The 27312-nt window shown below is 34.9% G+C and overlaps 1 protein-coding gene across 2 annotated transcripts in view; it reads right to left on the reverse strand.

The window, feature by feature from the left end:
• Positions 1 to 27312, reverse strand: part of LOC145688270 (histone lysine demethylase PHF8-like) — a 93489-nt gene that overhangs the window by 38965 nt on the left and 27212 nt on the right. For both annotated transcript variants that reach the window (XM_081762260.1, XM_081762259.1), the window contains exons 4-12: positions 25848 to 26008; positions 22793 to 22934; positions 18387 to 18579; positions 15218 to 15322; positions 12143 to 12288; positions 7960 to 8161; positions 6458 to 6655; positions 5263 to 5585; positions 1534 to 1668 (exon numbers count right to left, since the gene is read on the reverse strand). In XM_081762260.1, the coding sequence (XP_081618386.1) occupies positions 1534 to 1668; positions 5263 to 5585; positions 6458 to 6655; positions 7960 to 8161; positions 12143 to 12288; positions 15218 to 15322; positions 18387 to 18579; positions 22793 to 22934; positions 25848 to 26008 (1605 nt within the window). The remainder of the gene's footprint in view (positions 1 to 1533; positions 1669 to 5262; positions 5586 to 6457; positions 6656 to 7959; positions 8162 to 12142; positions 12289 to 15217; positions 15323 to 18386; positions 18580 to 22792; positions 22935 to 25847; positions 26009 to 27312) is intronic.

Consider the following 27312-nt stretch of genomic DNA (forward strand, 5'->3'; position numbering starts at 1 on the left):
CTGGAAACCCCTTTTGCATTCTTGCCTCGTAAGTTATTGTTTCGGAACAAAGCATCGCAACGAGGCAATCTTGTTCAAAAGACCTAAGTTTCAGTTCATCTTCAGAAGTTGATTAATTTTATTCTTTTGTGTACCAATTAGACAAATGCAGAGCCACAGCGGGCACCAGAATTCGCTCAAATATTCAATCGACATATAGAATTTCAAGATCTTCAGAACTACAATTATTTTATTGCAGAATGACTATTATAGTTATATTTGCTTTATATACATTAATTCTTTTTATTTTTTTCTTAAAAAGCGAAAAAATGAAATGAAAAGAAATCTTTGAGTTTTACGTCCCACGGTTATGCCGGTTAGGCTAAAGGAGACGGTGATGATGAGAAATGAATGACATGGTGCAATGAAGAAATTGGGAGGAAACGGGAGAACCCCAAGAAAACCCACGAGCACGATGTTTATCCACCACAAAGTCCACACGGCGCGAGCTGGGATCGAACCAGAGGCCCCAAGCACCGGAGGTGAATTCTTAAAAAGCGAATTACCAAATCTTTTTTAATTTCATGTTTAAACATACCAACGATATATATTTTTCTTCTTGCAAGGTCTTTCAAATCATGAATGCATATAGAATTTATTTATTTATTACTATATGACCCACTAACTAGAGTTTCAATTTTATTTTCGATTCCTTATATATATATATATATATATATATATATATATATATATATATATATATGAAATGTATTTCTTGTGACTTTTCTTTGTGTCAGTTATTTTGTACAGTTCTACGATTTTAAAAGCATCTTTCCTGCGCGCATTAGTTCCAACATTAATCAACGAGTAGCATTCAGCATTAAACAGCTTTACAATCATGCAACTGAAAATCTTAAACTATGAACTAACGCCCAAGGAGTACGTGTAATGTTATACAGGGTCTTTCAAAATAACACCGACGACGTTTGGGAGGTGACTCCTGACACCAAGATAAGACAAAAAGTACAGACCAACATGGGTCACAAACACTTGCTTTCGAAGTTATAGGCTGCCGAAAACATGAAAAAATGAACTTTAAAGGTCCATAGCTCCAATACTATGGGAGCCGTAGTCGGGTGTAGACATCACTTACGAACTAGTGTGTGCCCTATCCAAATATTCATGTTTCGGAATCCTAATGCACTTCTGCAACAATTTTTGTAAAGGGAGTTTGGCTATGGCCATATAATTTGAAGTACTCAAAAACTACCACTATAAAAATTGTTGCGGAAGTACCGCAGGAATCTGAAGCATGAATATTGTCGGTGTTGTTTTGAAACACCCAGTATTTTCCCGTCAATAGAGGAAATACTCAAAATTATCACTTCAGTATAAAATTTAATGGAAAATATTTGGTTCTTTATCATCACATATGTTACATTATGAGCGTTCAGAAGTTACAAACTGATGCATAAACTGTTTAATGAAAAACAATATTCAATTAAACACTTTCCATTCTAACAAGAACAAATAAATAAAATAATTTCTACATACCTCATGCGTTCAATGGTATTTTCATTTGTAGCGTACGAGCAGCTCGGTTTGGAAGGGACTGCAATTTGCGGTTCCATTATAACAACTGCATTGGGTTGAGACGTCACATCTGTTATTCCAGTTTCGAATTTAACACTGTAATACAAAACATATCATTTGAAAGAAAATGAAACGATAAAACTTTATATGAATTTACTTTTATGAACAAATATAATCACTGATGAGAACACTTAACAGTACCTTTCGCGCACGTTAATATTCAAGTACGCTTCAAACTCACTTGTTACGAAATTTCAAAACAGACGTCCAAGATATTGAGACTCCCATGAAAAATCCTTTGAAAATTTTCCAATATTTTTGCTGTTCGGAAAATTATATATTTTGTACATCAACCAGAAGCATACAGAGCCGAGACGAGCTGTAAAATCAGTAAGTTTTTTCAATCTTTACTATATATAAAACCACGTGAGCTGACAAATTATTGAGCACTTCCTGTAGGGCTACAATGATTAAATCTGGCATGATTGTAGCTTTCGGGAACTAACCGACAGGAAAATTACCAAAAGTGAATATTTTTAATTTTTAGGTCGTCTAAAGAGGGGATGAATAATTTCCCCATGTTATTTAAATGGGACTTTTTTTTGAACTAATAATCTCGTTTTAGGTACTTAGAATTGGAATAAAAACTTAAAATTCGGTACGCTTGAACGTTTTGGTTAGTACTACCAAAGTAAATCAGTAAAAGTAAAAAATTCCAAACTTAGAGTGGTTTTATAGGGAACTGAAAAATCTTTCCCATGTTATTTATATGGGACATCTTTTACAGCCCCAAATTATTGAGCACTTCCTGTAGGACAACAATGATTAAATTTGACATGATTGTAGGTTTTCGGGACAAACACACAGGAAAATTATCAAAAGTCAATATTTTTAATTTTTTAAGGGGTCTACAGAGGGGATGAAGAATTTCCCCATGTTATTTAAATGGGCCCTTTTTAGGACCTATACTCTCATGTTTTAGGTACTTAGAATTGGAATAAAATTTTGAAATTCGGTATGCTTGTACGTTTTAGTTAGCGTTACCTAAGTGAATCATTAGAAATAAAAAAAAAAAAATCCAATCGTAGAGTGGTTTTATGGGGAACTGAAAAATCTTTCCATGTTATTTGTATGGGACGCCTTCTACACCCCAAAATGTTTAGGTACTTCCGGCAGGATTAGAATGATAAAATTCGGCATGATTGTAGCTTTCCGGGACTAACCCATAGGAAAATTGCCAAAAGTGAATATTTTTAATTTTTTAGGGATCTAAAGGGGGATGAAAAAATTCCCATGCTATTTAAATGGGCGTTGGGATACAAAATCTTATCTTTTAGATAGTTGAAAATAGGAAAAGAAAGGATAGAATTGTGGGTTCAAGAAGTGGGAGGCCGTAGGCCGATCAAAGACAGTATGTAGGGGCGAAGCCTCCGGATAGGCAAATTTACCAGTGCTACTATCGAACTACTTTACACATTAGCAATATTATTTCATCATAACATCTTCGCGTTTACTGTCGTTTTTTTCTTTTTAGCCCATGGAACATACTCGTAAATTGTTTATATTAGTCCATGTGAACGTTTACAAATTGGCTGAAGTGTTTTGAACACATGAGTTAACATTTAAACCAACAAATAAATAGACATGTTCTCAGAGTAATGATAACAAACTAGTTAATTAACTATATATAAAACTACATGAGCTAACATAAATTATGGAGCACTTCCTGTAGGCCTACAATGATTAATTTGACATGATTGTAGCTTTCTGGGACTAACCGACAGGAAAATTGCTAAAAGTGAATATTTTTAATTCTTAGGGGTCTAAAAAGGGGATGAAAAATTTTCCCATGGTATTGAAATGAGCCTTTTTTTTTTTTTTTTTAACTTATAATCTCATGTTTAGATACTTAGAACTGGAATAAAAACTTGAAATTTGGTATGCTTGTACGTTTTCGTTAGCGTTACCTAAGTGAATCATCAGAAATAAAAATTTCCAACCGTAGAGTGGTTTTATGGGGAACTGAAAAATCTTTCCCATGTTATTTATATGGGACGTCTTCTACACCCCAAAATGTTTAGCCACTTCCGGCATGATTAGAATGATGAAATTTGGCATGATTATAGCATTTCAGGACTAACCGACAGGAAAATTGCCAAAAGTGAACATTTTTAATTTCTTAGGGATCTAAACGGGGATGAAGAAATTCCCGTTATTTAAATGGGCGTTTTCTTGGGATACAAAATCTTATCTTTTAGATAGCTGAAATAGGAAAAGAACCGATAGAATTGTGGGTTCAAGAGATGCGAGGCCGTAGGCTGAGCAAAGACAGTGCGTGGGGACGAAGCCCCCGGATGAGCAGATTCAGGAAATATGAAGAGCAAGTTCACGAAATTCACCGTTGATGTAAATGGCGATAGATAAGAAATGCGAGGCCGTAGGCCGAGGAAACTGGGGTTCTGAGGGCGGAGCCCCAAGTTAGCCAAAGGCTAGTCTACATATAAAACATCAAAGCCTTCGAAACTAACTATATCTTGTTGCAGAATGTCTATTGTTATTTCCTTCGTATTTCTTAATTTTTAATTCGAGAAAAAAAAAATACAATATCCTGCTTTATCATATTTATGTGTGAAGCAGATTTTGGCAAATCCAGAAAACCGAACAGTTTCCGTGGAAAAGACGGCAAACTCCTTTCTCGACTCCAAAATGTCCCATTTTTGATAAATTTCTATCTTTTAATGTAATATTAAACATGAATGAAATCCAGTTACTCTCTAAAACTCATCAATTAATGACTTCCGTTCCTGAAATAATGGACAAGAAACTTTTGTGAAATTGTAAGAAAATTTGACATTTACCTATTAGATCATGGCATATCTGTCTGTCTATCTATCTATCTATCTACCTACCTATATATCTATATGAAGAATCTAAAAACGATTATTCTTGTATATTATCCACGTAATGCTCACAAAATCTAATGTAAATTGGTCCGAAGTCAGGTTATTAGAAAACCCAGAATAAATGACTAGTTCAACGTCTGATGCAGCATTTATATATCACTATTTCCTCTTTTGTTTAGATAAGTTTAGTCAAGATATTAGTATTCTCAATGTCATTTGATTTCTGCTGAGATTTGTTTATCTTGTTGCACCAATGCCGTAGCACCCTTGAATCAGACAACTGGATGTGCACACATTCTAATCTAATATAAATAAAATAAAGAGTTTGTTTGTGTGTTTGTTTGTCTGTCTGTCTGCGTGCAGCCTGGGGACCAGACGAGTGGATCGAGAGTTACCAAAATTTGGTCAAAATGACCGATATTAGTGTCAAATCCATAGTTTTCACGGTCGCTGAAATGAATGGTGATACTCCCACAGGCGTTGACTTCCAAATACAGCCCCCATGCGAAGAATGGGTATATTCAGCTAGTCATTAAATAAATACAGTGTATATAAATTGTGACACTGTTTTTGATAATAAATTACAATAAATTATCGCCACTAGATCCCGAGAACTGACCCAAGGAATAATCATACTCATCCACCCTCTCCTTGGGTACGATGTCTATCATTATTCCGCTGACATTTGTCTCTTGAGACTATCAGACTAGTGAGCATTTTTCTCTCGTAAAGCATACAGACAAGAATAACGTATGTGAAACACAATACAATGCAATATTATACATACCCAATGCGTTGGCCGAAGTTATCGAAGTAACATTCTGCATTAGCTTTGTTGGAATAACCTGCTCCAATATGATCATGTTCGGGCTGTGAATCAATTGCAGAAGGTTCAGGCTTGCAAATGGCTCGAGAAATATTATTATTTTGAAGAATAGTCATATTGATATTTCTGTTCTCCTGTGTTCGTTTACACGTACACTTTCCTTCCAAGCCAACTATTATCTTTTTGGTTACACCAGGGAAATGCAAGGGACACACAGGACTTGTATTATGTATGTCAATTTTTTCCGTGGACTTCGCGGGTGACCTGACAGTCTTGTCGTTCAACTGTAAGGAACAATGAGAAAAAGAAATTACATACTTCCAAAACAATAAATGTTACAATTATGGCTCCAATTACTATTTGAAATGTTCCAGAAAGAATACTAAAAATTTTAGCAGGCTGCAATATAAATTACGCCAAACAGGAAATGATGATGAGAACATGTGTCTTATGTGGTGATGTGATGGGTTTCCAATTGGTGCGCAAGAACAATTACAGTAGACTCTTTACAATCCGGCTGTGCGACGCTCCGGCTTGTCCAGTGTTTTTTAGTGGGCTCTTTCTTGCTTTATTATCGTTTTATCTACGTAGTGTACAGTACATAAGCAATAGCTTACATAATTTAAATGCGTTTTTGACAGACATCTTTCCTCTAATTTCGCACAACCTAATAGTAAAAGTTCTGTCTTCCGGATTAGTAAAAGTTTCCTGCACAAAAATTTTTAAACAACGACAACTAGCTCACTGTTTACTATCGTCGCTAGCAGCACTACAGAATCTCTATAACCTTCTATTTTCTACTGAGAATATGGCAATCTAATAGTTTTCATAACTAATTCTAGATAAGAGAAAAATAGTTCATTGTTCCTGCAAGAATTTTGATGAAATAGAACATAACTGTTTATGAACTTGTGTACCTTAAAATTTCATACCTGCCACCAAATTAAACAAGCAAACAAACGAACGAAAAAAAGCGAGTAAGAAAGTAATTTTTCATCTTACACATCAATAATCATCATGTTACAAAAGACCATTAATCAGATTACATTTGGTTTGTGTAGCTTATGAATGTTGATTTTAAAAAATGTAACTCTTGAAAATTTTTTGTAGAGTTATTAAAACGCAACCTAATACTTAATATTCGGAACACATGTACCTTTACAGACAATGTTTGAGTAATATCCACAAAATCTGTATCAAGAAGCTTCTTCTTTTTACGTTTTGATTCTCGTTCCGGTTTTGGCGGATTTAAAGCATTAATTTTACGGTCCGCCATACGAATTTCTTTATTAAGGTCTTTCAATAATACAGCTGGATCCACACCACTTGGAACATCCTCTCGCCTTTTAACAGCCTAAAGAGAGAAAAGAGAAGAACTACAGATTTAAAAATTACACTTTTTTGTGTGTGCGTGGCAAAATGAAATGGGACAAAGACTAAAAAGACATTAAGTGCTTCAAGCGATTTGCTATAATTTATTATAATAATTTGTTCCTTATACTTTTATAGTCTTAGACCAATTTCTTTATTTTTGATCAAAAAGAACCTCCAATTTGTGCATTGTATAAAAGTATTAATTTTATTTTTAGTTTTTGCTATGTCTACACATTTAATCAGTTCTTCAAGTTTATCTTACTTTCACAGTCTCAACCGTAATTTACGAAGAATATCCTATATGTTGTACTGTACATGCAAATCCTAAGAATTTTAGGATAAGGCCGCAGGATAGGACACTGGCCGTCTCCGTGCAGTCGAACTAAAATTATTCTTAGTTATTTTATTTATTTATTTAATTATTTTTTGTAAATATACACAAATATGTGAAAATATGATTGTACTGTCACTCGACTTCTGTAGCTGCACGAAACTTCTTTGTGGAAGTCGGATAATTTGTTAAGGTTGTAAGACTTCAGGACATCCTACAACAATTTTAAGCTAAAGAGAAGCATGTAAAAATTAGTAAAGTCATCTTTTCTTATCCCCCCCCTCCTAACCTCTTCTCAGCCCCCCCTCCCCATCTTGAAAAATAAACGGAAATTTTACATTTCTTTATTATTACGGAATAACTTCCGGAACGTTTTCAGTATTTCTAGTATCGAAGCAAATTTCCAGTATTTCAAGTATGAGTAGACACCCTGGTAACAGACAATGTCGATTTAATTTTTAAATATATATGTAGTAGATATGTATAATTTCTACTTCTCTGCACAACTCACTGTTCCTATTCCCTTTGAAGTAACATATTACATTTCAAACTGTGTACAATTAGTCCATCTTCTAGATTAAAACAATTTAAGTTGCCGCAAGTATACGTACAAATCATTTAGTACTGCCACGGTTCCAAGCATTGAAAAATAGAGAGAAAAGCTCTTCAACGTTGTTTTAACACAGTGATATTTTCGTAATCTATCAAGAGTAGCTTATTAACATCTCTTTCTGTATAAACAATACTTTTAGCGCTACAAGTGTAAGTTCATATATTCATAATTTAAAGTTAAACCTATTCATATTTATTAAAAGAACATCTAGTCATATTTCGTTAAAGTTGACGTACAGTTTTGAGTACGAGTTAAATAAAACTATCACTTCCACGAATTATTGACACTCACGAACTAAAAAGTGCCAAAACAAAATATTTTTTCTTGTATTGGTCATTACCTCTCGATCTTGGGCCCACTGCTTCAGTTTGCCTACTAACGCGCGGGCACCATCTAAAATATACGCCGGACACCTATCACCTACTGCATTTCTGTGCCGCAAATCCATCAGAATATTTTCAGCTGCATACCAATTAATTGCTTCAAAGCAGGGATAACGAAATGTTTCGACAACGTCACATGCATTTTCGATTTCGTAGACCCTGCAGAAAAAGAAGAAAAATTAGACGGAAGTTCTAAAAAACAGTAATACATGCAACACTTAATACTGTAACCAATTAAAGATGTATTTAGAAACCTACCTAGAATAACTGCAGCGTTACACACGAGGGCAATGTTTCCTTGAAACTCTTACTACCCCTTAAGTATTTGATAGATTACAATTTTCTTTTCTTTTTTTGTCACCCAATACAAACTTGAAGTAGAATTTGTTTCAAATAACCAAAGACAGAAAGAAAATAATGATTTTAAATTATTCTTTTTTACTGTTAACTAGGTTCTAGTGTCAATTTCTGTTCCACTGTGCAGCTAGGAGGTTCTCAGCTCTATAGCTCAAATTAGTTCAAAGGGATGATTAAGGAATGAGCTGACACTCCTAATTCTAGGGCTTACAATTTAAATTGGGACTTAATTACATATACTACCAAATGAAACGAAAGTCAACAGACAAAGCAGGAAGGTGGAAAAGGGAGAGTAAAAGGGACTAGCTTTTCGGATGGGTCTCAGGCATACTATCTTTTTACAGATGATGATTCTTTTGCTCGTTCTCGGTTGCTCTTGATCCTGTTCGTGTATTAGACTTTCGGCGGCTCTAGTGCCAAGACAGACGGCTGGCGCTAGTGACAAGACAGATGAAAACCTCTTAGCCATCCAGGACAAACTCTGTTGCAGCCAGCGTGTTTCTGGCCTAACATGGATCTCTCTCTCTCTCTCTTAGGGGGTGATCAGTCAACTATGAGTCCAGGTTCTTCTCTATAAGCACATTGAACAACCTGCGTCTATCCCGATGAACCTGGTCACAAACTCACAACTCTCCTCGTTACCGCCCTTGGATCTTGGTTTCCTCTTCTAACGTCCCAATCTGTCTCTATTGTGATGACCACTCTCTGATTTCGAATTATGATCATGGGTCTTTACTGATCCGGAAATCCAACGATATGGTGACAATGGCAGGGGTCACTGTGCAAGAAAGCACGACATGCACTGGCACGTATACGATTCACAAGTGATTACGATAGTTTTACATACATTGTCCACATATTTCTCTGTATGACGAGCTGTCGACTGACTGGGTGTATGAAAGGTAAAAGACACCGTAACTTGATGGCGCCCCATATTCCGTCATTCACAATAGTAATTTTTACTGGCAATTCAAAATTCACTTTTCGGAGCGTTAAACTGCACATGGTTTCTATATACCTTTCACACTCTTCAATTAGAATTAGCTACCATGGCAACTTTATTCCTCTATAGTTCAACGAAAACGGGTGACAAGTACAACGACAATGCTTAAGTTACCTTCATTCGTATTATCAACAACTGACTACTCTTGAAATGAGTGAAAAGGAAAGAGGGGAAAAGTCAACTGAAAAAAAAAAGTTTCCTCGTTTGAAGTGCGTTTTATTATTGATACAGAAATGGGTACCTTATTCACTGGCATTACATACGCCTTTGTACAAAAAAGCCCGTAAGTCCAAACTATGTCCAGTCGTTCTGCAAGACGGCTAGACTGCACTTCAACAATAGTGGTTTTGTAACTTAAATAGCGTGCAAAAACAGAAAATTAATAACACTTCCCTATTGCTTGAATAAATATTAGTTTCAAAATAAAAAGCAAGGTAGTACGCCTTCTTTCATTATTACGTGCACTTAAGGTTCATTATTGCATCAAACTGTAGCTTCGCCTTACGAGGTTCAATTGGTTTCATTTTTTTCTTTTAATCACAAAGCAGATAAAAAAAATCATTCTGTTAGATAAGTTGCTAATTTTCTTTTAACCTATTGAAATTTTTACGTTTAATATTATATCGCAAGTTAAAGCTTTCCAATTTACTATATTTCTAACAATGAACAATGATAAATTGCAAAATATAACGAGATTAATTGAGGGATATGTTCGAAAAAGTTGATAACTCCCAAGAACCAAATTTTTGCATAAGAGCGATTGAAGTCATACATTACTGTGCGAAATCGCATTGCTCAAATTTTCCGTTTTACTTTCTAGCCACGATAGAAGAAAGTATGCTGGAAATAAAAAAAATAATCGAGATTTCAACGGATTTAGTGGCTATTAGTACCGAAAAAAATGATTTCTGGTGGTCAGTTTTAAACTTAAGGTTTTTGTAAGATATCCTTGGGGCGCTTACTGAATTTTCTAGAAAACGGTTGTAACGATTTTGTTAAAATTTTATACATTAATATTTCATTTAACAACTCAATACAGTGGTATAAGTTATTTCCCTAGGAAAAGCTCATAAGGGTACTTTACTCTTAGAAATGAGTTTTTTTAGAACTATTTTCTCAAAAGCGACCCACACGATTTTGTTCACGTTTCATATATAAATATTTAATTCATAAATTCATAATTTGGCATTACTCAATACTCCTGGAAAACTCCACAAGGAGCAGTTTATAGTCAGGGCTGAGTTTTCTCGGACGGTTTTCCCAGAAGCACTAAGGCAATTTTATTCATACTTCGTAAATAAATATTTCATTAATAACCTGATAATGTGACCTAACTCATTTCTCCTGAGAAAGTCCACAGAGGATAGTATATTCTTGAGGGAGAGTTTTCTTCGGGCGATTTTCACAAAAACCACTGTGAATTATGTTCACATTTCTTAAATAAATGTTTTACCAGTAACCTCACAATACTCGAAAAGTCACTTCTCATGAAGCAATCAACAAGATGTAGTTTACTCTTGGGAGTGAGTTTTTTTTCGGACTTTTCTTCTATTATTTCATATTTTTTCCTATTATTTTTTTCTATTATTTCCTATTCGGACTATTATTTCATAAATAAGCATTTCATTAATAACCTTTATGTTGCGTAAATTATTTCTTATGAAAATATTTACAAGGAATATTTACTATTAGAGATGATTTTTCTCCAAATATTTAGGATCAATATTAACAGACGAAAATCATATTCACGAAGAAATTAAATGTCGACTAAAAGCAGGGAATTCGTGTTACTATTCGGTTCAAAATCTCTTGACGTCGCGAATTCTGTCGAAGAATTTGAAGCTTAAAATATATAAAACGATAATCATGCCTGTTGTTCTGTATGGTTGCGAAACATGGTCACTTACTCTGAGGGAAGAACATAGACTGAAAGTATTTGAGAACAGGATCCTGAGAAGAATATTCGGACCTAAGAGGAACGGGAATGGGGAATGGCGGAAACTTCATAACGAGGAACTACATAATTTATACGGTTTACCCAACATTGTTAGGGTCGTCAAGTCTAGGAGGCTTAGGTGGGCAGGTCATGTAGCTAGAATGAAAGAAAGTAGAAACGCTTTCAAAGTCTTGGCTGGAAGACCCATAGGAAAACGACCATTAGGAAGACCTAGGCGCCGATGGGAGGATAATATTAAGATGGATCTCGCAGAGATAGGAATACAAAGTAGAAACTGGATGCAATTAGCTAAGGATAGAAGTCAGTGGAGAGCTTTTGTGAACGCGGCACTGAACCTGCGGGGTCCATAGGCCATAGAGTTAGTTAGTTAGATGATTTTTCTCCGGACGAAGTTTCCCGAAATAGTCTTACCTTTTTTGTTTGTAATAAATGTTTCAGTTTTAACTGCAGCATGACGTGATTTAGTTTAAGAAATTGGAGCGACGAAATGTAATGGAGTGGCCCGTATCTTTTTTTATCGTTATTCAATAACTTTCTACGCATAAATTGCTTTTTATTATTATTATTATTATTATTATTATTATTATTATTATTAGGATTATTATTGTGATTAGTTTCGAGGAAACTCCATAAGATTACATGAGGGGTTATCAAATTTTTCGACCACAACTCTCACTTATATGTTAACTATATTTCAGGCATCGTAAGAAATTACTTATTCTAGTGAAATAACACATTAAGTATAAACTTGAACAGATATATTAATGAGCAACAGTATTTTTCACACAAATATTAATTTAAATACGAGGAAGAGAAAACTTACCGAAGTTGGAGTGCAATATTTAAACTATGTAAGAAGTTTCCACCAAACACAAGTGAATCTACTGGTGTTAACACAGCATGAATCCAACCAGTAGGAAGGAATAATGTTTGGCCTTCTGTTACAACACATTTATAACACCTATCAACCTACAATGAAATGAAAAATCTTGAAGCAAAGGAAATACTACTTCTTCAGATAGAGCAAAGCACGAACTATAATGGCGTTGTCTCTTTGTTAAACAAACTGACATTTTATTTTAAGTCATTTCTGACTACATATGAATTCCTGACACTTACTTTCACTATATCTGCCTTTCATTTTAAATTCCCTAGATTCAATATAACAGTATACTGACAACATAGTGTTTTAAAAACTATATATTTTATTACAACTTGAAAATCGAAGAAAATAAACATTCACTATCTATAGACATTAATTGGTTGTACTCTGGACTAGGATCGAACCAGGGACCCTACGCATCAGAGGTAAAAGCTCTACCACAGAGCCACCGTACTCCTGTTGTCGAATTGAGTCTGAGTAAAAGCACAGTACAACGGATCTTATACAGAGACGCTATCCGCAATCTTCAGCCTTTGCGAGGAAAATGTTCGACATTTTTTACGAACATGACAATGTTATTCTCATGATGACTTATGAAGCACATTTTCATCTTAATAGTTTAGTGAACAAGCATAACTTCTGGTATTGGGCGCCCGATATTCTCCATGAAGTGCACGAATGACCATTACATATCTGAAGATGGCAGTTTGGTGCGATATTGGTATATGTAGCAATGGCCTGCACTTTTTTGAGGAGAATGGTAAAACTGTGACTGTAATTTCAACTTCGTACATGTAAACATCTAAAACTAGGAGTGCACAGACGAAGGCTTAACAAACGACAAATATACTTTCAAAAAGATGGAACGCATAATGCTAAGGAAGCAACAGATGTTTTTCGAGTCATGTTTCCGGTCGACTTGTGTTGTCATGATTTGTGATGTTTCCTAACCTTCGTCGTCACCTGGCCTGTGAACATGTGATTTGTTTTTGTAGAGCTACCTCAATAGTGAGCGTACGAAGGAAAAACTCGCATATTAAACGAACTTAGGGACGTTATTCGTCTGCAAGTGGACTGGTTATACAAAAACTATCGGAGAAGATAGAAGAGAAGTTTTCCATATTTGCATTCCTTAAAATGGTCCTCATTTAAGTGGCATTCTTTCCACACACAATCTGCTTCAAATGACATCTAATACTATATCCTTTAAATATGACATAACATGTTCACTAAACGTTATACATGGAGTTCTATCTATATTGAAATTGACATTGGCATTTTCCTGGGGCGCATGGCTTAACACCTTTCATTGTACAAGACAAATTTCTGATATTTTTGTGCATGCACATCTGAGGCGCCTAGTATCAAAATCCGCCACATCCATCTAGGTTAGTTTCGAGTAATTTTGTAAAACGTGCAGTGAATCTCCACATATACATGTACAAAGTCACATATTTTAGTATGATATACTAAGCTTTTAAACAAAATACTGTTTCCATGGAATTCCTCTCCTTTAGATCAAACAAACAACAAACGATATAGAACTCAATTTCGGTATTAAGAAAAATTGCGGCTTTTGATACTAGGCACCTCATCTAATGAATATATTAGTATTGTTGCAGGATCTGGATACAGCGAAAGAAGATTGCAGTATGTTGTATGAAAATAACAGTTTACAAAATCATACCTAGCATTACAATCATCATCCACTTACAAACTCAATATACACTTCAGTGCTGGATTTTCTCCATCTTTTTCGATGGTGTTCTAGCAGCTTTATGAGCATGTTCTGATAAAGAGGTTTTAACCGTTCTCTCAAACATTTTCTTTTCCTCTCTTAAAATAAAAATATTTCCGCATTTACATATCTTTCTTTTTCCTACTTCTTGTCTCTCATATCTAGTGATAAATGTCTAAGACAGAAATTGTCTATCAACTTTATCATGCTTTAACAAACATCATTTCCTAACTGTGTGTGGGGAGAAACGTAGAGTTTGCTTGTTGACTCATTTACGGCGCGTACGTTCGTTGGAGCGCTCTTATCTTTACATATTCCCCAACTTATTCAACTCCATGTTCTACAAAATTCTCGCAACTTACTTTATTTCAGGGTACACACAAAAGGAAACAGAAGTCTTGAAAAAAGTTAAAAACGAAGGTGTGAGCCATCAAAATTAAAAAATACTGCAAGGAAAGTTACGAATGAGATTTATGAAACTTTGTGTAAGACTGTAAGAGATGTAGGAAGATTACTTATGGCTGCATTAGTGTTATGTATACCATGATCCCCAATATTGAGTGTGTTTATTCTTTTAAAAATATCAAGTCTGGGTTAGCGTTGATATTTAGCAAAAACTTTCAACAATATGGTCACCAAATACAGAAACGGAAAGAGAAAGTGGGTTATCATTATCGAGATATTTTGCGCCATTTTTATGCAGTGTCCTGTTTCCATTTCTGTTTGAGTGGTATTTGATGAAAAAATAGCTTCATCATATAACAACGTATTAGACAAAAGTTAACAGAAAGAAAAGTCTACATCTCCATGACTACAGTACAAGATTAACAAAAAACTTTTATCTTAAAAGAATTACGAATGTTCTAGGAGAGTTGTAACAAGTGTAGAACACACCTTAAGGTGGATTCCTAATAATAGTAATAATAAACTATGTTATTCTACCTCAATTCTCTCACGGTGATTATATTTTTAGTTTGTTTTTGTTTGCCTAACCTCTAACGATTATGCAGATGATGAGATGAATGACAAAAGTAGGAGGAACAAAGAGAAAACTCACGCACACTGTGTTTGTCTACCACAAAGCGCACAGCCCACGGCTTGGATACACAATAATAAGACACAATAATCATACGGAAGTTTTTTTCTTATCTTTTTTCATAAAAAATCTATGTACCTATAAGCGATTAGAAGTGCACACAGTGTACTTCGTTTATTGTTTTGATTTTATTCTTTTCACAATGTAATGTAAGTAATCTATACCAACAAATTACACTTACTTGATCTGCAAAGAAGCTTTCATGTTGATTCGTAGACTTAGACCAGCGCTGGAATAACGACAAATTAGCACCAGTAGGAGGGATCAAATAAAAAATTTTCTGGCCCTATAAATAAAAATACCAAAGTATGACTTACAACATTCTACTAGGAAGAAATAGTACATAATACAGCTCGTTTTAGGAAAAGAAATCATCCTCTCTGGCCCCGTACTTCACTTGTTACAGGTAGAGGTAAAGGGTATCCTCATTCGAGTCAAGGCGAGATAGCCCACGGGCCACGTAAAAATTAAATTTCACACTTTCATGACTTTGGCAAGTATAAAAGATAATGTAGTCAGCACCAAGGCCCGGTAGCTTTTATCACCAAGATTTCTGCACGTACGTACAGGGTGACAATTAATTAATGACCACATTTATATTGCAAGTGTTGTGGTAGTAATGTTTTTCTTTCGGTTTCTTTTAGGTTAAAATAAAGACCAACATTTGCAAAACTTAGTGATGTAGTATGGAAAGTAGGTGTGCAGAAGGTGTAGCTTCTTCTCGGAAATCAATTCTGCGATTTGTCGAATCCCATAGAAACAGAGGCAGTGTAATGGATGGTAAATGTACGGGTAGGCATAGATCTGTACACAACGAAGAAAAAGGTTGAAAGGGTGAGACAAAATGGTGTTAGTGTAAAGTTTTAATGGCGATCGTTACAGATAAATCCTTAGAGGTTTTATTATTATTATTATTCCTGAGTTACAGCGTCGGAACCCCAATATTAAGGATATGTTCTTTTAGTAAGATGGTGCAGCAAGTCACACAGATCTTGAAACAAGGCAATTAGTGCAACAGACATTCTGTAATCATATGATTTCTTGCTTTGGTAACATTGAATGGCCTTCCCGTTCCAGACTTAACTGCCCCAGTTTTTTTATGGGGCTAATTAAAGTCTAAAGTTCATGTCAATGAATCAAACAGCGTAGAGGATCTGAAAGCTGCCACAAGAAATGAACTTCACTTGATAACAAATGAAACATTTGCAAAACTTATGGATGGCATGTTAGTTCGTTGTCAGAAATGCATACAATTCAAGGGAGGATACGTAAAGTCTGTAATTTTCAAAATAGACAATGTTTGCTAATGTTCTGTATTTTCGTGTATGATACTAGTTACTACTTCAATTTTGTAGCTTAACATTTCATATGAATTAAATTACACGAAATATAAATGTGGTCATTAATTAATTGCCACCCAAAACAAACACACACACACACACATTATATATATATATATATATATATATATATATATATATATATATATATATATATATATATATAGAGAGAGAGAGAGAGAGAGAGAGAGAGAGAGAGAGATAAATGATCGAAAATGACCGATATTTTAGAAAGGATGGGTGAACTTTTGAACCGCTTTGGAACGAGGGTGGGACGGGAAACATACTTACTGCAATATATTAGCTACCTTGGACCGCGTATGAGCAAAGAAACATTTTTTTAATATTCTATGGAATGAATTTATCGTCCCACGATCATGCCCTTTAGGTTAAGGGATACGGATGGTTAATGACAGCAAATAATTACGAAATAATTTGGTGGAATGAGACTACGGAAGGAAGGGAAAGAATCCTGAGAAAACCTCTTATACCGTGCTTTCCACCATAAAATAAAATACAAGTATATTAACTTATTATTGCACATGATGTTTGCACGAAAGCAAAAGATCAATTACATGGATAAGAAGTGGTCTTAAACTTTACGAGGTGCCAAACCAAACAATATCTAATTAAAACTCTTGAAATGGGAAATGTAGAATTGATCTTGGCATATCATCCAATGAACTTAGTCTATACTCTTATAATAAAAATGAATGTATGTACGTTTGTTTGTGCAGTATACAAATCCATATCGTTGGCTTGACATACTTCAAAGTAATTTTATCGAAGAGGCCATAGTTTCGAAGAGATTGTAGGCTATATAGAACCTTTTGGTTTGTATCCTAAAGGCAGAGGAGGGGGGACAGGGTTCGAATGGGAAGAGGTGGTTTAAAATTTATGTAAAAAATAAGGGTATTTCACAAATTTCTCATGTCAGGAATATGAAACTCGGTATGAAAAGAAAAAGCAAAGTAATACATTACTCGGGAGAAGAAAGAATGACATTTAAAAATAATCGAGAACGACCGATATTAGTGTTGAATACATAGTTTTCGGAGTCGCTAAGATGAATAGTGATATACCTGATGTCGTCTGCGTCAAACTTCAGCCTCCATCGGCATGGGGTAGGGGTGAGAAGGGGTGAAAAATGAAATGTCCAAAATGACCGAGATTAGTGTCGAATTCATTGTTTTCGTGGTCGTTAAACTAATTGTTGAGAGTCTCAAAGACCCATATCCAACTTTAGTCAAGAACGAGCACATCAGCTCGCCCGAAAATTGGCAGGAGCAACGCCAAATTTGTTGCTCGTAGTTATTTATTTTACTCAATTCTTTATTTTCGAGAGGGCTAACTAACACGGTGTGGTTTGTCATTTATTCTACAGGATTTTCAAGGACTGTGCATAAACATTATTTTTCCCGTACGAAGCCGGGCACTTGCTAATTGCGTATAAAATAATATCAAATCTATAGAATGTAATCTAGACCTGTGAAACTACGTACCATAAAATTAACATAGTAGTCGTTTGTATTATATTACAACCAATAAATTAGAGACTTCAGGCAAATAATATTGCTTAACAAGCCTTATGTCCACTTAAATGCATCATGATTCATTCAACGTGGACATTAAGAATTACACAAAAAATGGAGTCGGATCCGAATTCGGTGGCCGGGCATCTTAACTGAAGTTCCTCCATGACCTACCTCAGTTCCAGCAGAATACCAGTGATTGAGAAAAAAAAAATGTCCTGTAAATTTGTTTTGTAAATTGTATCCGAAAGTTTAAATAAATAAACAGATACTAGTATATTTTTTTCTGTAGGACTCTTATATTTTTTCTCCTCTCCAAAAGTTCAAATCCATATTTACCAAATTAAACAAGAATTAAATAAACTACTAGACAATGAGGCTTCCTGCGAAACATCGATACTAAACTTTAAACAAAATTAGTTTAATTCGATTTTTATGACAGCAAAACGAACAAACCAAATATTCTGATAATACTTACCTTGAAAACGTGGTACCATACTGAAGAACCTCCAAAGTCGATATGAAAATCTGTAAACGAGTCTCTCACACCCATCAAACAGTACTTTTGTACTGACCTCTTCTTCGCGGCTCGAGATTCGCTATCAGGCCATATATAGTTTGCCCAATCCAATTCACGTGCCACACGTGGTGCCTCAATATATTCTGCAAGCCTATTAAAATATATATATATATATATATGAATAATGAAAACGCACACTAAAGAAATACCAGGAGTGCAAAATGCTGAACACACAAGTTTTCTACACATTATGAACATTCACATTTGAAATTCTATTTCATTTTTTGAATATCCGCTTTCACCATTTCGTCAACATGCCTAATGTCAGCTGTCAAGGAGGAACGAGGTTAGCCCGATCATTCTCTCTCCATTTTCAAACTCCTTATACCACCACTGTACATTTCGCACTGCTAAGCACTTGTCCCTATACACTGACTCCATTTCCCGTGGATATATATGGCTGTGCGCCCCTTACATTATAAAAATGAATAACATTGTGCTGCTTATATGGCGTGGACGTCCTGAACAGTCTGACCAAAATGTATTACACGTTCGAGAAAAAATAGCGCAAAATCTTTCTGATTTTCCTCCTTTACCTTACAAGCCGCGTGGTGAGCAGGCGACATACGCTGCTACCATGTTGTAACATTTAAGTAATTTTGGGCACAACCCTGGAGTTAGATAACTCATAAACATACAATAATAATAATAATAATAATAATAATAATAATAATAATAATAATAATAATAATAATAATAATACTAAATCATTGAAGTAGAAATGAAGTTTTGTTCTCGAAGTTTTTCATCTCTTTTCGTAATTAAACACCGTGGTCCACAATAAAGTGTTTTTCTAAATTTTTTCTAAGTGTGATAGTCAATGTATTAATCTGCAAGTCTAAGTGTCAAATTAACCTCGTTGCTGAAAAGGGATCTAAATTCAATACAAACTAGTCTCCTGCACCAAAGGTGAGAACTCAACCCACTTTGCCACGATGGTTTTCGCGCTATTCTTTCTAATAGACATTCCTTTCAGCTCTAAATCCAGGGGTAGCCAGGGGATTTCCTCCTCGGAGATTCAAAATCCCCTCGAAACATGTTACTTTACCTTCCTAACACCATGTTCACAAAGTGCAAGAAACATTACAAATGGCTGTATTTCCATTCACACATATCGAAATGGACTGGGATAATTATAAAATGAAAGATGTTTATAAAGTGGAATATTAGCTCACAGACAGCTAATCCGTAACTACAGTTATACATATCCCATTGAATCCCCTCTCCCTGCAAAATCTTGCTACTCTTTAGACGTGTTTCTATTGGAGAATCTTTTATTAATTATTCAACCAACAAATGCTGATTAACCTTATTTTATTGCTTCTCTCCCAATGCGGCAATAATACAAATAGATTATGATAATCACCAACTGTACTGAAATTTTCCCCTATTCATTTTTTTTTTTTTTTTTTTTTTTTTTAAGTTGAACTAAAGCCAATTAAAACAGTCAAGCTCTAGATTATGTATACTGATAATAAGAAGTCCCGAGCGAATGACTTCGCATCGGATCCTTACTAGCATTGATTGTGATTACAATTCATCCATAACAAGTGGGTTACAAACTACGTAATGTAAGCGTGACCTAAATTTGTTTTTGCTTCACTCAAATATACAAATAAAATATTTAAGAAAAAAAAAGTATTTATCACTCTTCATTAAGTGCAAACGAAAACTTTACATGTATCACAGATGTATTCAATGATCATTTTTATAAGACAAGTAACAATTTATTATTATTATTATTATTACTTTTTTCATGAAATTGTGAGTCGGTAATTACAACAAAAGACTTAAGCAGAGGGCAGAAAATTCGATATTCACAGTTACACCACTATATTACAAGAAGTATGTCCTAGAAAACTATGGGTTATTTTCTTCAAAATACCTCTCCTCTCCACTTCAACAACCATACATGCAAACCCGGGTAAAAATGTCTGAATTCAATATTGAATCTATCGTTCATCGCAATTTAACTTTCGTTTCTATAATGTTTTTGGATGTTGAGTTCCAGATTTATTCGCAGATAGAATGCTGGTAAGTTTTTTTCCTTTAGTTTATAAGACCCAAACATTAGAACGTCACGTGTACCACGTTCCATTATACGCTTATTACTAATAGTTCTGGAAGTTTTCAGTATCTCTGCTAATTCCCAAGTCGCCTTGCTGTAATTACCTTTCTCAAATGTGTTTACGATAATGCTTCTGTTACAGAAAATTTTCGGCAAGTTATCATTTGTGTGCTAGGAAAGGAACTCTTTGGTAATATTTAGGTAAAACAGATGCTATCGAACTCATAGTTTCAACTACTTTACTGTAGAGCTGAAAAACTCTTTAAAAGTGTGAAGATGCACTTCAATCCTCTGCTTTTCATTAAGGCTTTCAATTTTTTGCAACTTGAATGTAATGAAGCCCGACTATATTAGTCTCCAATTGTACAGTAAATATACTTAATTTTACTTCAACAGTGGGCCACAGTTTACGATATTGCTACCACTTAACAGATGACGTTTCAGGTAAAATGTCCAATGCTTACTAATCAGAAACACTGGTGATAAAAGGATGAAACAAAAACTTAGATAGCAAAATGACAGGGGATGCATCGAATGGTGCATTTTGCTGTATCTTCGAGGCCTTTAACATGGAGCTCTGGGGTGTCACTATAAATCTCAAATGCCAAGGTTTGTCTTGAGATATATCGTTGGAAAAGTCACAACAAAAACATCCAGCTTCTTTTTGTAGTCAGCTTCCTGCAAATAATTTATCACTGTTTGGTGATGAATGTTAAGGGCGATGTCATGACAGCTTACATGCTGATTTTGCTCGACTTTTGCCAGAATATCATCTACTTTTGCTGTGATTAGTCGCTCACTGCAAGAAGCATGTTGGACATCGGAATTTCCAGAACGAAAGCGACTAAATCATTTCTTGGCTGTCGCTTTTGATAGCATATCTTACTCATAAACAGCACAAACTTCTTCACGAGCCTGTGTATTATTTGCACCTTTATCGAGATAAAATTTAAAAAATGTAGCGTAATTTTATGATAAGTTCACTCATCTCTACGGCGCATACCTTACGTCTGATTACAAGAATTTCACCTTTTTCTTACATCTACTAGCTTCAATTGTCAGCTATGAAATGGCATTAGACCTGGTCCTCTGCGACTCATATATCCCGAGATTTGGGACACTAACGCCATCTTGCGCAAAAGGCTCAATACTTTTTACATACATTATTGTATACTGTAGGCAAATTAAAGTTTTCGCACACAGTAAATAGTGATCTGTCAATATTGCATTTAAATTGCACTACAGTAGAAAATACAAGGATAGTTGAAAATAGAAAAGTATTTTTTTATTTTTAATTTTCTATTTATTTAATTTATTTATTTTATTTTACTTTTTGATTTTGCAGTTTTATAGTAATGCAAGTGAATTCACTATTTTGTAACCACCCATCAACCTAAATATTAACAGTGTTTTCCTTCTTAGTATACAGCTCATAAGAGAATGGCTAAATTGCTGAAAATTTGCTGTTACAAAATCACAAGGATACTTGAAAATTGTAAGTACAGAATACTGAATATGTGCCTTTTGCGTAGCTTAACAAACCTCTAGCTGTTGATTTTGGACTGGCCTCGATATGGAATTTTGAGAACTAAGTCTACAACTGAAGGTATTCCAGGGCGGCACCCGGCTCTGAATCTCGTAAACAATTTCCGAATCGTTATTTACCAACCCCATTATCTCCATATACGTTATATCCCAAATATCTTTATACATCTGTGTAGCGTTCTCCTCTTTGTTATCGGAGATTAGCATCACAGGTCGTAAATTCAAATTTTTCTCATTCATAGTGGCTAATGCGTGTGATTTCTATGTGCTAAGTTCTGAAGTCCACTCCCTGTAAAGCATTAACTTCAGACAAAAATCAAAGTATGGGTTTGGATTCCATTTTAATTAGTAAATTCTGTCTTAAATGCCTTGGTACTGAAAATGACCGTTAAATTCTAACCAATGTAATCTTAAATACGCTCAGTAAAAGTACAAACACAACATTCCAACACGTACCTTTCACAAACGCCGACATTTCAAAATAACCGAAGAAACGGGAAAGAAAGAAGACATTCGACAGAAAGATACTGTTCAAAATCATTCCTAAGAACGGTCAACATTTCTGCGGTTAATTGTACCTTTAATAAAATCAGATTTCCTTTGTACCAAGTGGACAGTGTTCTAAGAAACTTCATACGAAAATAAAATTACAATTATATATATATATACCTAAACTGACTGTACCACTTACTTTGTATCTGAAAACTCTAGGCTTATCATGTTCAATATCCGATTTCTAACAGGACTTGTAAAATATTCTACGAAGTCACTTAATGGCATTTTGATTGTATCCTGCCGCGTCACATCTATAACTGGAAATATTTTCTCCCCTCCTGAAATTAAAATTACATAAAATTAAACTTTAATGTGTTATGCATATACATTCACTTAAACTTTCATATTTTATATTTACTTAAACTTCCATGGTTTTCTAGGAGTTATAACAATCCAGGACATCAATATTGACATATAAAATTTAATACTATTAAATAAAGGCGATATTATACTAGAAGTTAGTCTAATCATAATGAACATTATTTATCTCAACTTGTATCTGTCTAAGAAACAACTCCAGAGACTTGAGAACCTTAAAGGATGTAAGGTAACTCTCTGCACTCAGTGTTTCAAGGGAATAATTGGAGGAAAACAAACTATGTACCTTATAAATAATGTACTATTCCGACATGATATGATCAGACCCGTATTTATATATTGTGCGCTGCTGTGCTCTAAATAATTTGCCGCTCCTCGCACAAAATTTGCCGCCCCTTCCCCGAAAACGACCTATATTAGAGTTGAATTCACAGTTTTCGGGATCGCTGAGATGAACTGTGACAGTTTTAAAACAATTCCACTTCAAGGTCATACTCCACTCCCCAGAGAGGCGACGAGATTTTAAAATAGAAAACGTCAAATATAAGTGTTGAATTCATAGTTCTCGAGGTCGCTGAGTTTAACGGTATCAGTTTTCATGATATTCAAGTTCATCCTCACCCCTTGGAGTGGGGGTGGGAAAGTATGACTTTTTAAAAATAATTTGATAAGCTAGCTAATTAGTATTTACTGTAATTTGAGCGAATGAAATACATGAACATATTTTCTTGCGCTTGCGCGGGACTCTGCGGGTTGCTAGTTTTAAATATTACTTTATTGTGAATTTAAAAAAAAAAAATCCAAAATTTTGCCGCCCCCTAAATTCTGCCACCCTGTGCTCGAGCACAGAATAACACGGGTCTGGATATGGTTGAAGACAACACCACTAAAAACCTCATAACAGCCCGTCTTACAACTTAACGTTATCATCCAACAATCGAGGATCTGTACATTGCACATATATTCCTAAAGTACTAGCCGAGATTAATAAAAATAAAAAAATATAGGTGACAAACATCAAAATGTATAGAAGTTTGAAGAGTCTAAGGCTAACATTGTAATCTATGGAAAATCTTATTTGCACGTTAGTCTCGACCTTCTACAAGCCTTCCTCGCTGGTCTAGTGGCTACCTCGTGTGCCTTTGTTGCACGTGCTTCAGCGTCCGATTCCTGATGGAAGAGCACAAAAATTTTTTTTCACAGTCACTCACTTTCCGTGATTATCCGAACATGAATGCTTAAATGGTATTTTAAGTAAGAATATAGTTTTAAATATACGTGCAAAATTTAATAAAAGCAAATTTTGACCAATACCTATTCATTTGAAATACCACGCAAATGAATGTACAATATGTTAACTGGGGCCTCAGAGCTACAAACAGCACACCACTGCTTTATATAACTAAAAATATCACGGATGTACTAATACAGCTGCATGCAGGTTTAATATAATAGTAAAGCCAAGTGTCATCTAACAGAAGTTTGCACGCATCTCGTTTTACCACACCATGGAAATATCCAGATATTGGGTTGGTACAATTGAAATGTCAATATGACGTGTGTAGCTTTCAAAAGAAGAAAAGAAAACAATAGTAGTCTACGGATGCAGCCATACTTTTCCAACTTTTTAACCAACAACTGAATTCCATAGCTAAAGAAGTCTAGAGTCTACGATGAGATGTCCTCAACCGCATGTCATCATAGAAGTTCTGCCCTGCACTGAAGTGATCGAAATTTCGAAAGTGATGATGTCAGGAGAATGCGGTGGACAAGGAAGGATTTCATACTACAACTCAGAGTTAGCACAGTTCTTTAAACAATATATGGGAGAGCACTGTAGTGCACTATGATGACGTCATGTCCACTGAGTATTGCAGGATGATTGCACACAAGTCTGCAGTGGATTTCATGCAGTTCAGCACTGTGACCATCTACAGTGATGGTATCGCCTCCACGAAGAAAGACAAGATGATCATCTCCCCATAGACCACCATACCAGCAACAACATCCTTTATGGGTGGCTTAGGAAACAGTCCTGAATGTTGATCACGATCCAACCACTGTCCTAACCATTTACGATTGTCGTAGCAGATCCATCTTTCTGCAGAAGTGACAATTTGATACAGAAAACCTTCTCAGTTATTTCTTACATTCAGAGAAATCCACTCCTCCATGTGGCGATTCTTGTTGGCCCATGTCCAACTTATTCACCTTAGTGATTGTGTTGAGCCGCTGTTTGACTGGTATAGTACTATAGTGTATGTTTTAACTCGTATGAAGTTATACGAACACATTTCCGAGGGTCTGCTTCCACGGTGTTCCTAAGGAGTTCATCAGACCGCTACGGTATCCGTCGGTAGCCGCGGGGGTCATATCTCATTGTTGTGTCACCGACATGAAATTTCAAACACCAACGGCGTATGATGCGTTTATTCACCACTCCTGGCTCAAATGCACTCTTGATGCTTTTCGCGGCTAAATATGGAGAATGTCCCAGTTTGAACTTGTAGAGGAAAATCACTCGCAATTTTGTTTTTCATGGTGCACTTTCATACAACTATGTTTGACAAAACACATGTCTCTTGATGACTGCACAACCCAGTATGTAGGGAGTTGCTAATGTCGTACGCATGACTTCGGTCTATCCATTATTAGTTGTATCAAATAGGATGGTTTTCAACCAGATGATTGAAAAAAAAAAAAAACTTCAATTGCAACAACCCAACATCTTCAACACTAGTCGTGTTTGATTTCATCCACCATCCCCTCTCTGGGAACAGTGCACTCGTAAAATCATTATTCTGTACAAAGAATAAATGGCTAGTAAACATACGGTTTCAGAAAGATACATTTAATTAATATTAGCTACTCACCAACAAGTCTTTCTACGGTTCGAGGCCCGAAATCCCTGTCAGGAACAGCAATATCAAGTCCTTCTTTGTCCTTAACAACTATTGGCGAAAAAAATCCGTTGTTTAAAAAGTATGTGATAGTGACATCACTACCAGGAAGTGTTTTTACTATTTCATCGGCGCTATAATAATGAAAGGAAAAAAATTTTAGATAAAAATTTTTAAAAAACATACCGATATTTCAACTGATGTTCTGAACAGGACTACAAATGTAAAACAATGAAAACAATGGAAATTTAAAAAAAAAAAGTTTTATTTGTATATCAGTTCTCTCGATGTCTATTATCTTTAATGAATCCTAAAATTTAAATATCCCGCGCTTCAATACAATTATAATGGATGCAATGCTCTGAACCAATAATAATTTAATTAATTGAAGAAAGTTGTTGATTCAATTTTCAGGTTATATTATATTTTGCATTAGATGGGAAGATCTTATAAAACACACAGATTGTTCCTTCTCAATGAAAGTGTTTCTACCACTAACAACACTCACTACATGACGAACAATCTGTATTTTGGAACTTTCTGCACTATAATTGGAACCATTTTCGTCTTTCATTTGATTTCTCTCTCTCTCTCTCTCTCTCTTTTTTTTTTTTTTTTTTTTTTTTAAATCACTTACAAGAGCAGTATATATATCGTACACGATCTACACAACTCATTCAATCTCAAGCAAACTTGGCATGGAGATAGATCGTTACCTACTTATTACATTTGAAATATAAAACATATGAAATATTTTAATCTGTAGTCCTGTGGTTCCTGAGTTACTGCTCATCAAATCTGGGTCACATTTTCGCAAAATATGTTATTAATTGCTATTGAGAATAAGAATTAGAAGCTGCTCAGAAACTATTGCTTAGGCCTAGCATTTGCTGAAAGAATAACGATGCGGAATATGTTATGTACAGCCTAGTTTTATGTTTGAATTTTTATCAGCCAGAAAATAATCAATTCACAGTTACTATCTGAAACTGAAGCTTTGTCACTTAAGTTGTTTTTTGTAATTAAAAATATATTAAAACACCAACTTCATCCTCATCTCATTACTTTCAGACCAACCCACCCAGATGTGCATCACGCGTAGACGGAGGAGTCGGTTTGCACCGAAATCCACCAACAAAAAGGAGATGGAATTTGTGAATCCGGATAAATGCAAAGAACATCATGTACAGTCTTCTAAATAATACTAATACTAAAAGTGACCACCTCAAATCTGGCACTGAAGCAGAGGACTGAAAAGCATTATAATCATAATATAAATCTACATATATTATTTATAGATTTTAGTAAGAGGTTCGATAGTGTAAATAAAAAAAAAAAAATTTCATAAAGAAAATGAAATGAAATACTTCAGTTTAACGTGCCACGATTATACACTTTAGGTTAAGGGAGACATATGATTAAGGTATGTAAATAACTG

The sequence above is a fragment of the Thermobia domestica genome, chromosome 6, assembly GCF_964235325.1.
Source record: "Thermobia domestica chromosome 6, izTheDome1.hap1.1, whole genome shotgun sequence".
In the NCBI taxonomy this organism is placed as follows: Eukaryota; Metazoa; Arthropoda; class Insecta; order Zygentoma; family Lepismatidae; genus Thermobia; species Thermobia domestica.